This window comes from Parasteatoda tepidariorum, chromosome 1, assembly GCF_043381705.1.
Source record: "Parasteatoda tepidariorum isolate YZ-2023 chromosome 1, CAS_Ptep_4.0, whole genome shotgun sequence".
NCBI lineage: Eukaryota > Metazoa > Arthropoda > Arachnida > Araneae > Theridiidae > Parasteatoda > Parasteatoda tepidariorum.
In genome coordinates this window covers 20,625,563-20,638,973 of record NC_092204.1, presented here as the reverse complement: position 1 = coordinate 20,638,973, position 13,411 = coordinate 20,625,563, and the positions used below count along the sequence as shown (strand labels likewise).

The 13,411-nt window shown below is 32.4% G+C and overlaps 1 protein-coding gene across 1 annotated transcript; it reads left to right on the top strand.

Moving 5' to 3' along the window:
- The first annotated feature begins 4,766 nt into the window (after positions 1-4,766).
- Positions 4,767-6,122, top strand: LOC122268811 (myb-like protein X). The gene has a single exon (XM_043039248.2). The coding sequence runs from the start codon at positions 4,767-4,769 to the stop codon at positions 6,120-6,122; it is 1,356 nt and encodes a 451-aa protein (XP_042895182.1).
- Positions 6,123-13,411: the final 7,289 nt, after the last annotated feature.

The following is a 13,411-nucleotide window of genomic DNA, read 5'->3' as shown; positions in this document are numbered from 1 at the left end:
TTATACACATCGCTGCAGGGATTTGGTCCGACGTGTAAACACGTTATACGTATCGCTACAGAGATTTGCTCCGACGTATATACCCGTCAAACGCGTTTAATTGGTTAAAACATACAAGGATTGCATACTAGTAATAAGGTCTAATTTGGTCATTAACCCTTTCGCGCCGACTGTCACAAATACATGCCAGCATAAAACCGTATCAATCAGATTAAAAAAAATAAAACTGGTTATCAAAGTAGTTGTTTAGCAGTTTATTTGTGGGCGGGGTTATAACTGTTTGATTTATTTAATTCACCATTACTTTAGTTCAAAGTAAAATTATTTAGTTTTACATTCAACTAACATTTTTTATGCATATGATTAAACTAACAATAATTACAGTGAAAGCAAAGTATGTCTGTCAAATTAGCAACTCCTACATTTAAGCTACCGTTTTTTATTTATTTACATCTTGATTCTGATTTTGTACGAATGCTTTTATGAATCACCCGTCCCCAAGGGGTTAATGGCTAAATTATATCCCAGAAACGACCTTTTTACTTTTAGGACACATTTTCGTTTATTGAAAAATTGAACGTTTCAGAAAGTCTTCACATCTATTTTTTTTTTTAAATTTAAACTGACCGTACTAGCAAAGAAAGATCTTTTTATTAAAAAAACACAGCAAAAAGATGCGAGAAGAAACCACCGATATTATTTGCAGGAAGTACACCAATACAAGGAACCCTTAAGGGTAAAAATGTTGGCGGGTACAGTTAAATCATTCCAGCCATCTTCTCAAAAGCTTCCCTCTATACTTTGAAGGAGGTGACGGAGTTAATTAGAACATCGAAGGGGAGGTACGCTTTTCATTTCGATTCTTATCAGTCCGGCCTTCATTAACAGGGAGACACTCCACGTCGAGTCATCCTCTTACAATCCCACCCGGAGGCGCAAGAGCAAAGGTGGAGAGCCTACCTGATTTTGAGCTCTTTTTTTTACATTACTTTCTTTCTTCTTTTTTTTTTAACATCATTCCCCCTTCGTTATTCTAGTTATTATCACTTTTTCATTATTTTCCCGCCACCCTTGCAGTGTCGGCGGAGAAACCTGGCACAAAGATGAGAATTGGGGCTCTCCAGAGAGAGCGCGAGAGAACGAAAGAGAGGGAAGGGAAAGGGTGTAGGTATACGAAACCGTTACTTTCAATAATATAAATTGGTAGTAGGTGTAACTAAAGGCTTTAATTTCTTTATTTTCGAACTTTTTTTTTAAAAAATTTTTGAAACAAGCTTTTTATCAGGCGGTGATGGGCATTTCCTTCTCTTTTTTTAATTCGCATATTTTGAAAAATAGTAGTACACTAATAAATTAGGAATAGCTACTTGATGGAATTCTAACCTTTAAGAGTGAAAAAAAAGCTAGAGGTAGTTAATATTTAAAACGAGAGAGAAAATTACCCAATTATTTGGCATTTCTATTATTTACGTCGTAATTATATTATTAATTACGTCTTACTAATATTCTTTAGCTATAGTTGTCTATTTACGTCACACTAGAGTTGTACAATGGGCTATTTTATTTTATTTTATGACCGTCGTTGAGCAGCCGACCCAATTTTATGAGTTTACGACTACTACTGTTCAACTCCGTAGCCTTGTAATTTTGAATCTAATCCAGAAGACAAGGGAACTCCTCGATCGAGTATTGGGAGATTATTGGAAATTTGCCTTCGTGGAGGACTTTTTGATGGAGCTAACCCGCATTTGCGTTACATGGAGAGGAAGACCACGAGAACCTCCCACGGTTAGCCTAACGTCAAGGGGACTCTAACCCGTGATCTGTCTACCACTGAGAATATTTCACGTCAGTACTGTGGTAGGTGCAAGCCGGATGCGGAATTCGTATCACCTGGGATTCGAACCCAGTTCGCCGCATTGGAAGGCGAACGCTCTATCCCCTGAGCCATCGCGGCTCTACAATGGGATATTAGCGACGGCTTGGGAAACATCCCTGACGATGATCCAAAGACCTGCCATCACGATTTTGAACCTCTTCTTAGGGGGTGGTTCCCCCCCTTTAGTAGCCCAACGACCAGTGCGTGATGTCGAACATTTTACAGTAGAACAGTTTAGCAAGGACTAATATCACCCACCCTCGTTTCTTTCGTAGTCTGATCAAAGTGGTCACCCACCCGCACGCGGACAGAAACCAATGATGCATGACTTCGGTGTTCTACTGGGAATCGCGTTACTGTGGGACCAATAATTTTTATACTTGAGAATATTGAACAAAAGATTAAACAGTCTAAAAACTAACGTATTGGAATTTTTTTACTTTGTCCTAATTAATTTGCACAATACTGGAAGAGCAAAAATTTTCAGTCTGATAGCAACCAGTTTAGTTTCGAACAAATATTGTTTTCGAGCTCTCATGTATAAAAAATATGTTGGTTTTTAATAGTCAAATATTATTTACAAAGCCTTTTACAAAAGCTTTTTCCTGTGCTAATTAAATAACAACGGTGATATTATTCGCGAATATTTAATTTATTTTTCTACATCACTTTAAGCACTGTAAAAAAAAACCAGATCTTCTTTATGCATGCTTAAACTATTTAAAGTTTAGTTAGATGCTAGACTAAAGTTAGTTAGATGTTATGCGAAAGTGCATTAAATCAAATTTGTTAAAACAGAAATAAAGTTGAACAATATTTTTTTTCCGATACATTAAATATAAAATTAAAAAATTCCGAAAAATCAGGAAGGGGAGTCTCTGGCGGAGTGGTCCTGTTGGTTAATTTACAGTGAAGTGGCTTTCAACGACACGTCTTTTTTCTGTGGAGATCTTCCTCTTGGCTGTAGTTGGTCATAATAATAATGTAAGCTTTTACTTCTCTTAAATTTTTTTTACCCGAAACATAAAGAAATTTAAAGAATTAATATTCTCTTAATTAAGAAAATGCTAAACAGTAGAGCAGGTCGTTAAAAGCCGCTGGATTGAAAAATCGCGTCCCGTCCGCTATGTGGCATGGAGCAATCAAAGTGACATCCATCTCTAATTCGTGCAAGTCAGTCAACTATTACACTTTTTGCAAAATATTTTATAGAGTGATAAAAAGTTAAAAACTAAAGCTTTAAAAATTTTTGTTGCCAAACCATTAGAGAGCTGGAACAAAGTAGCTGTATACATGAACTTTTAAATCATTTACATGGCTGCCAACTTTTTGTAAAAATTCATACTAGTGGGTAGCTATGTTTATGTTTAAATGGGTTATATTTTATTCTTTTAAACTTATTTTCCACTTCACTATAGATAAATAATTTAAATGTACATATGCAACGCCACTTGGAACTAGCTTTTCTTGATGAAGCTTTTAAAATGTTGGCACAGTGTTCCCGTGGGTTGTGTAAATTATAAAAAATGGTAACGAAACTTAATCAAATGTTGACAGTTTAATTTCTGTGTAACCACCACTAAAAATTGTTTTCCAAAGAAAATATATATGCATGAAAATTCGAGCTTCAAAAACCACTTAGGGACAAAGTGGTATATAAAAAAAATATCTTTTAGCATTAACCTTAACCGGTTAACGCCCAGCGTCATATATTTAGGACAGTTCCTTTTTTCAAAGACATTCATTGTGGTGGGGAACTTTTTTCAGCATTTTCATTTATCTGGGTGAATTAAAAGATTCTCAGATACCACAATAATTAAGTTATTTCTGATTAGATCTAGAATTATAAGGAGCAAGTACTTTTTGCTTTCAGTTGCGCTTCGGCGATTTATTATTTATTCCCACTCAGATGAATTAGTTAGAGCCCCTAGCGGGGCTGACGCTAAAATAACCAACACATATGAGTATGAGAAGTACTTTTTGATCTCCCCAAAAATCAAATTGTTCTCTTTAATGAAATTATTCCCATAGTCAAAAGCGCAAAATACTTTGGTCTGGTCATTAACAGTAAATTTAATTGGAACGATCACATCAAAACAGCTATCAACAAAGCACAAGCAGCCTGCCACAGATTACAAATCCTTCTTCAGAACCCCAAAATGGAACTTAGACTTAAACGTTTACTCTACATCTCAATGATCCGTCCCATCCTGACTTATACATCTCCAGCTTGGTGCAACATCTCCACATCACTCCTTAAAAAACTCAAAACATTCCAGAACAAAATCCTCAGGAAAATAACAAAAGCAAGATGGTTTATCAGAAATAAAAAACATACATCGCGACCTCAATATAGATTCTTTAGATCATCATATTGCAAAGCTAAATTTCAGTTTTTTTGAAAAAACCATAAATTGTGGCACCGCAGGATTCAACGAAATTTTTACTTTTGAAAACTTAAGAGAAGANTGAACATGAGAATTTATTATTGATTGAAGCTTTATATATGTAATTATAGAGTTTATTCACTGATTCGTTTCGATTTTAATTCGAAAGTAGGGTGAAATTTTATGCTATTTGTTGAATATGTAAAAAGTGTTTTTGAAACTATTTTGCGTTGTTTATGGTATATTGAAAATTAGTGTAAAAGCGTTTAGTTGGTTACTATTGCATAATAGATGTTATATTTTCCAAATAATAGATCTTAGAATTGTTATTCGTAATGTGCTTTAAAGTTTTTTTTTTCGGTTGTGAATGGTGTTTTAGTTTTCTTACTGTTATTTTTTAAATAATAAATAACACAATTTTCTTTAATCTTAAATTTGAAATATAAAGAAAGAAAAAGAAAATAAATTGAAAGCATTCGGATTTTGTTAATCCTTAAGTCATGGCTTACTTAGCAAAAGCTAAAAAAATTGACTTATTAGAAGTGTGTGAAGAAATTGGCGTGGATGCTGACTCTTCTAGTAAAGTAGTGGAAATTAAGAATTTAATTTTGAACAGCCCGGCTTATAAGGAAGATGAAGTAAAGATTATTCTAGATAGAATTATTGAGGACAGAAAACAAGAAGAGAAAACTCAACAAGATGAGATAGATAGACAAGAAAGAATTAGACAAGAAGAGAGAGAAGATAGATTGGCGAGTGAAGCCCAATTACATGAACTGGAAGTAAAAAAATTAGAACTGGTGAATAAGGATCCTGTTCAAAATAGTGATTCAGAAAATAAAGTTGAATATTCTCATCGAATTCCTCTTACTCAGATTACGCCCAAATTTGATGAAAAGCACGATGAAATGGGACTCTACCTTATAAATTTTGAGAGAAGAGCAGAGATGGCTCAGGTACCAAAGAAGGATTGGGTTGCTTATATGTTAGCGGTTTTACCTGGGGAATTATCTAACAGGCTGGCAAGAGAAAAACCTGACGATGCTATTAACTATGACTTTGTAAAAGATCTTATCTTGAAAAGTTATAAACTGAATAGTGAAAAATTGAAGCAATGTTTTTATAGACATCAAAAATCCCAGGACAAATCTTGGAGAAATTATTCACAAGAACTGTCTAGTTATTTTACCCAGTGGATTACTGAATTGAAAATTGAGAACCTGCAGCAGCTTAAAGATCTGATAATAACGGAGCAATTGAAGTTTCGAGTACCTGTGGAGATAAGAGAACATTACTTAGAAGATTGGCTGAAATTTATCACTCCATTTGAATTAGCTGAAAAGTTGGACAACTTTGAAAGTATTAGAGAGAGTTTTAAAAAGAAAGATTTTCCCAAAAGGAATTTTTCTAATATTAGAAACCAAAATTGGAACTCTAAGTTTAATGAGAATAAAAAAGAATTCAAGCCGAAATTGTTGACAAAATCGGAAATATCTCAAGAAAAACTAAGAGATAGAGAATTTGAAAAGGGAAAACCCCTTCGTTGCTATGAATGTGGCTCTAGCAATCATCTTAGACCTCAATGTGATAAGTTAAAGAAAACTCAAGAATCTATTTCGCATGTTGTAGCTGACAAAAGTATTGATGAACTGATGTCACGTTACATTAGTGTAGATAAAGTAAATGGAGTTGAGATGAAAATTTTGAGAGATACTGGTGCAACTCTAGATCTAATTTGCAACAAGTATGTGAAACCACATATGTATACAAATGAAAAGGTTTGGTTAAGAACACCTTTGGAAGAAACTTTGACATGTTTGCCTCTTGTAGAAGTTGAGTTGGAGTGTGAGATGTGACACATAATCACTAAAGCTGCAGTCTTAAGAGATTCCTTAGATCAAGGTAGATATCTGCTTGGAAACAAAACTGCTATGCTGTTTGAAGAGTGCAAAGTTAAAGAAGATTTACAAGTACATATGTTAAATGCCATACAAACTAGAGCTCAGAAAAAACTTTTAAATGTTGAAAATGATAGCCAAATCCNGTAGTACATATTTGTTAATACCAAGCGGATAATTCTTTCTGTTATCTACCACTTTCATTAAAAGAGGAACGTGCCGCCCTTAAGGTCCAATTATAATGTTTACATTATTAATGCATCATCCTGGTAATATTATGGTAGATAGAGCTACCTTGCTTCTGTAAAATTAATCCTAAAAATGAACCACTTGTACTACCTCTTGAAAAAAAATAGCTGCCCCTGAAAAGAAATCAAACCGCTAGGCCCAAATGGGTTAATTTTTGATCGGACACTGCAGCCATTAATTACGGCTGAATAACACCATAAATAAATGTTTAGTTAAATTAATCTATTGCTTTTGATTCTGTTTAATTATTAATTAATCTTAGTTTCCTAGTTTAAAAATGTTTCACAGTTCGAACTGTTATTTTGTCTACACGTTATAAATGTCATTGTACTACGAGTATGTTTCATAAACTAGCCAACTATTATTAATTTTTTTTTGCTATTTCTTTATTTCTCCCAATAAATCTCGGTACCCTACAAATTAACAATTTCCTGTCTCACAATGTGCTGTTGCAACAAAAATGTCTCATTTCGAGAATTTTTTTTTTACTTTATTGGACTCCCTGAAATAAGAATGGCACTATTTGTGAAGAAGAGTAAACTCGTTTCCTATAAACAAGGGAGAAATCTTCTGTGAGATCTCCTCGACAACAAGTCCCAAACTCTTGACCAACAGCATTACTCTTGTTTGGCGGGCAGCTCTAATCTGCGAAAGCACCAAGAGCAGAACCTAACTCCCATGTAATTACTTTTTTCCTTTTTGCTTCGTTGGCACAACTTTCGCTCCTCCTGGCTGGATCGGAGATATTGCCATATCTAGAAACAGAGAAAAATCAATGTAATAACAAAAAATTGTGATTTGGCGAGAAATTATGATCTTTATCTGCAAGAAGAGATATTTTAGGGAACAAGTTTAATATGAGTTTCGTGGAAGCCCGAAGTGCTGGTTCTTGGTGGATTTTGAGATTAGTTTGTGACTTCTTGGAATAAGTTGTGGAAATATGGGATTTATGTATGATCTCCGTCGTAAAAGTCTACACCAAGTTTATTCTATCGGCGAAACTCTGAAGTAGATACTGCTGAAATCGTATTTCAAAAACTGAAGAAGTTAAAAAAGAAAAAGAAAACGGTATATCATATCTCGATTTTTTTTATTTCGCATGTAAAAAGCAGACCCCGAAGATTCATTCAGATGGTATTTTATTTCCATATTTAAGTTTAGCAAGGAATAAATAAAATAAAGCAGGACTATATTATAGAAAAAAAAATAGCTTTTGTATATGATGTTTTAGTTATTTTAATATATATGACAGAAGAAGTTTTATTATAAACATATTTGATGAACTTAGTGGAAGAAGTAGGTCCTAATGCAGATGCATTTTTAGGAAACGAGGCAGGTAAGTTTCAAGGTAATTAACTAATCTAGGAAGCTATTAGATCAACCGGAAAGTTCTGCCCAAGAAAGCACGTGCCTCCTTTTATAGTAATGCTTTCTTTATCAAAGAAGGTGGTAGGGTATTTGCCCTTTAAATTAAAGGTAGTGTATGTTCTAGATCAGTGTTTCCCAAAGTGGTTCATATGGACCCCTGGGGTCCGTGGTACCATTCGGGGGGGGGACCGTGAAAAATAAAAACTTATTTAGGGGTCCCTAAACAACGTCAGGGGGTCCGCGTGAGGTTTAATATAAAATAATAAAATTGTGATTGGTTTCTATTATTATGGAAATTAAGATAAATAAAATAGTAGCGATTTTTACGTCCTAAGTGAACAATAAATAAAGGTGGGCGCTTATAATTATTAACAGTGGTTTGTTACAAATTAAACAGTTCATTTACAAGCTTTCTTATATTTTTTGTTCCCTCTTTAAGAGATAACAGTATGAATGAGTCGAAGGAAAAATGCCGAAAATACAGCGTTGAATATTTGAAGTATGTCTTTATTTCTTCACCAGGAAATAGTACTTTACCTATGTGTCTTCTATGTAATAAAACTAAAACAAGTGATTCAATGAAACATTCCAAGCTTAACGAGCAATTTATAAAAATCCATAGTAACAAAAAAGATAAAGATTTAACTAGTTTTCAAACAGTCAAAGAAAAATATCTGAAAACACCGTCACTGCAACAACTTATAGGGACAACATCTAAGCAAGGTGACGATGGATTGCATGCTTCTCATTATTTCGCATGTTTCTATATATTACATGATTCCAAAGTCCGGAAAGCCTCAGATTATTTAAGAATTTATTTTACTAGCTGTAAGTGAGATAATACTCACCGGGTTGCTCAAACCAGCTTTTGACATTGTAAAAAGAATTCCACGGAGTAATAATAATGTACGAAGAAGGATTGACAAAATATCTTAGTGCGAGAAAATTCTTTATGCGAGTACTTAAAAATATCTGAATTTTCTATGCAGCTTGACAAGTCCACTTATCTAGGAAACAAAGCTTTTACTTTTAGCTTATGTAAGATTTATAAAAGAATAAAAATTTTACCAAGAATTGTTATTTGCTTAATTTTTAGAAAGCGATACTAAAGGTGAAACACTATTGACTGAATTAAAAGTTATACCCTTGACTAATATCATTTCTGTAGCTAATGACGGTGCTCCGGCAATGATAGGTAGGCAGATACCGAGATTTACTGGCTAACTTAAAACAAGCTGCAGCGAATGTATTTTCAGTACATTTGCCGAACTTAACGAAACTAATTTGAAACTACAAGATGACCAATTAAATTTAATCAAAACTAAAATCGTAAAACTGTGTTTGTTGCAAAACCTTTTCTGTATAAACAAAACTTGGAAAGAGGATATTGTTCTCTCAGTTTCAGTGCCGTAATGAACCTCAGCTCAAGGAAATAAATGATTAATTAGCTATATTGCAGTTGATAGCTTTGTCATAAAAATCTGCATTAAATTTGTAAATATGCTGAGAGAGAGTTGGGATTTTGAGATCTTTGTGGATGTTTGAGTTTCTAATGAACCTTCTAGCACAGGTGATTTTACGGAGTATTTTGTTTTGGCACTGGTTCAGTTTCTTCATTAGATGGTCTGGAATTGTGGCCTAAGCAGGAGAAGCATGTGCTAGAATGGGTCGGATCATGGAAGTGTATAGCAGTTTTTTGTTTTAAAGTGAAACATTCCGGTTGGTGTTCAACGACGACGACGATTATAAAATAAAAAAAAATTTAACAGGATTTCTTTTGCTTGCACTTTATTCTTAACATAACTATTTCATAATTAGTTTTGAGGATGATTGTAGGAATTTTATTTAAAATTAGGGAGTGGTAAATAAAATATGGCAAAAATTTACTAGCTTTGTATCAAAATCTATAATAAAATAATTCGGATATCAATTTTTTCCTTCTTTTCCTGATTACTCTGTAAATGTCACTTACCTGGTTCTTAAACTAATCTCTTCATTCAATTCCACTAATCATTCATTGATGTATTTTATCTTATTCTCCCTAACTAAAAAGACAGTTTGTTCTATTTGTTTTCAATTTCATTTTTTAAAACTTCTTACGAGAATGTTTCTCGCACGTTTTTATTTTTAAGTTTGTTTATGTGCAGGTTGTTCTGTAAAGGCCCCCCTTAATGTATATAGATCCCTTAACAAAAATGAAGATTTAAAAAAAGTGTATATATATGTGGGTAGTACAAATTAATATTTAAGCTATGGTAAAACTAAAAAGCTATGAAAATCAGAGAAATAACAGTTAAGGAATGGTACGAATCACTGAAATCCGATTTATTGTGGTGGGAAATAGGGAGACATTGAAAAATGGTTATATCAAACATCTTCAGCTTTCAACCTGTGATGAAACTATACATCCTCCTTCTTTAATAGTGATTTTGTCAGTTTTCGGTAGCGAATTTTTTTCTTACTTAAATATTCATTTGTGATTCAAAATTTGTCTTCATTTTGAAGAGAATTCTAAAGACATAAATTAAGAGTGATAATTACGAAACACCCTGAATATCATTTTAAATTGTTTATACGTATACTATTTAGCACTAATCACATTAGCTGAATTGGTTCAGTGGGTAAGGCACTAAATTCTCGAACTGAAAAACTAGGATTCGGTCCTCAATGGTGACCTACAGCTCTCCCAACTCCATATCGCTGTGTACCAGCTTGACTGGGAAGCAAAAGCAGTCTGTGCGCAATGCTGACCACATTGCCATTATTATGTTCTCGGTCACGAAATTGTGGAGCCTCTAGGATTCTTTGGCCCACAATGGGCTGTTACGGGAATGCCTTTTTTTAATCACAAATATTAAATAAGTAATCAGACTTAATCATAATTTTTCAAATCATTTAATTAGTAATATGAACCAATCATAGAAACGAAAAGTGAGAGTACTTGTTCATCACCTTACAGAACTCGATAAACAGTTGTCATATTGAGTTAGAAAATATTTTAGATTGAGAGAAACTAAAAACCACCATAGTATAGGGTTTGAAATAAAATTTGTTATGCGCGGTCATTTGAATATTTTAATAGAAGAGAATATTTTAATTTATAGCTGTTAAAAATTGTGTATTTTATAAACATTTATTTAATTAAAAATAAATAACCTAGTCAAACGGTTTTATTAAATTTATTTATTTAGAAATAAACAAACTGAAATTATTTTGATAAATTAATTTAACTAGAAATAAATATTGTTTAAATCATTATGTTACATATGTTTTCTTAATGAATGTTATAATCTAATCGAAATTCAATTAATATGAAATAAATAGCTAAGTCGAATCGTAATTTATATAATTGGAAACAAATAACGTGATCACATCGTTTTATTAAATTTATTTAATTAGTCAAATTGTTTAATTAATTTTACTCAATTGAAAATAAATTTAGGTATTCTTATATTTTATAGTGTATGTATTGCATATTTTATAATTTTTTAAATAGAAATAAATAACCCAATAAAAACGTTTGCAAAATCTATTAAATTATCAATAAATTCGTTTCGAAAAATTTATCTTTTTAGAAGCAAATAACATTGTCAAATCATCATGACATTTTTCAGAAGAAATAGGTACCATAGTCTAATCATAATTTATTTAATTTGAAATAAATTAACGAAGTCAAATTATAATTTATTTAATTAGAATCAAGTAATTTTAGTTAAATCGTTTTGTTACATTTATTAGATTGGGAATATATAACACAGTCAAGTTGTTCTGTCACTTTTATTTAATTATCAATTAACTTAGATTATCGTACATTTTTTTACTATGTAGTTTTGAAAAAATTGCATTTTTACTTATAATTACAAATAATTAACTTCGTCATTTAGTTAAATTTATTTAATAACAAATCGTAATGTAAAATTAATTGTTAAGTTCAATTGTTTTATAACATTTAACTAATTTTAAAATTTAAGTAATTATAAAATATGAGCACAGTAAAATCGTTTTACTCAATTTATTTCGTAATAAACAACCAATTAATAAACAACGTAACCAAAACATTATGTTAAAATTATTTAACAATATTACAGTTATTTAACAATTAAACAATTTTAATAAAAACTTTTTATTAAAATTTATCATAATCAAACAAATCAAATTGTTTGGTTTCTCAAACACTGGACAAAATATTTCGAACTTAAGTATTAAAGTTCAGATAATCGTGCAAACAACCGTTTTGACAGCACTATTTAAGGGCTGTCAAAGCGCTATAAATATTCCTTTCAATTTGTTATATTATCTTTAAATATTTCTTCCTAATTTATTTGTTAACTACTATTTAACCAGGTGTCAAAAACAGCAACACTAGAACAAGACAGTCAATTTGACAGTTTTCAATTTTTTCCTTATAAACTATCAGTATAAGTTATGCATTGCTCTAGGATTTATTGACAAAGTTTTACAGAAATATTAGAGGAGTTATAAACTCTTATTGAAATTATACTCTGCTAAATTTACTTTTCTGATCTGTATGATCTATATCTATTTATACTAAAAACTGTCGAATTGGCGGTCTTAGAAAAAATAATATAAAGAAATTAATATTATTATAAAGAATTGACGATTCATACAACTATGGATGTCCACGCAAATTTAGATTTATATCGCGGTTAAATGTTTTTACTTTTATTTTATAACTATCGTTGAACAGCTGATGCAATTTTGGGTTTGCGACTACTAATGTTCAGCTCCTTAGTCTTGGAATTTTGAACCCAATTCAAAAGACAAGGGAACTCATGTATCAAGTAGTGGAAGAAATTTGCAATCGTGGAGGCCTTTTTGATTGAACTAACCCGAAATTTCGTTACATCGAAAGGAAAATCACTAAACCTTACCTCGGTTAACTTGACGGCAGAGGGGACTCTAACCCATGATCCGTCTACCACAAAGGATATTTTACGTCACTAGTGTGGTCGGTTCAACCCGGAACGGAATTCGTATCGACCAGCCATCGCTGGGATTCGAACCCGGTTCATCTCATTGGCAGGTGAACGCTCTATGCACTGATTTAATATTTTATTCCTATTTTATAACTGTCGTTGAACAGCTGACCCAATTTCATGGGTTTACGACCATTAATATTCAACTCCGTAGCCTTGTAATTTTGAACCCAATCCAGAAGACAAGGGAACTCCTGAATCGAGTATTGGGTGAAACTTGCCATCGTGAAGGACTTTTTGATGGAGCTAACCCGCATTTGCGTTACATGGAGAGGAAGAGCACTCTAACCCATGATCCGTCTACCACTGAGGATATTGAAGATGTTAAGAATTGTAGTTATATTATTGTGATACCGTAAACCGGGGCGAGTCTACCCATTTTTTTTCAGTTTGTCAACTTTCAAGTGGTCAAACTTTTGTAAATATTAAAGAAAAAAGGCTTTTAATAGGTGTTTCGGAATCGCTATTTATCCCTCTTTAAAGCTGTGAAATCGATTTTAGAAAATATTAACAGTTACGCTGTTACTGTATATTTTTATAGAACTGCTGACAAATCTCTCGTATGGGGCGAGTCTACCCATTCTACTAAAATGAATGTTAACATTGTAAATAATCAAATTTTACTATTAAATT

What these genes read in the sequence shown, in the direction of transcription:
- LOC122268811 (XM_043039248.2), top strand. Translation starts at nt 4,767, where the DNA reads ATGGCTTACTTAGCAAAAGCTAAAAAAATTGACTTATTAGAAGTGTGT.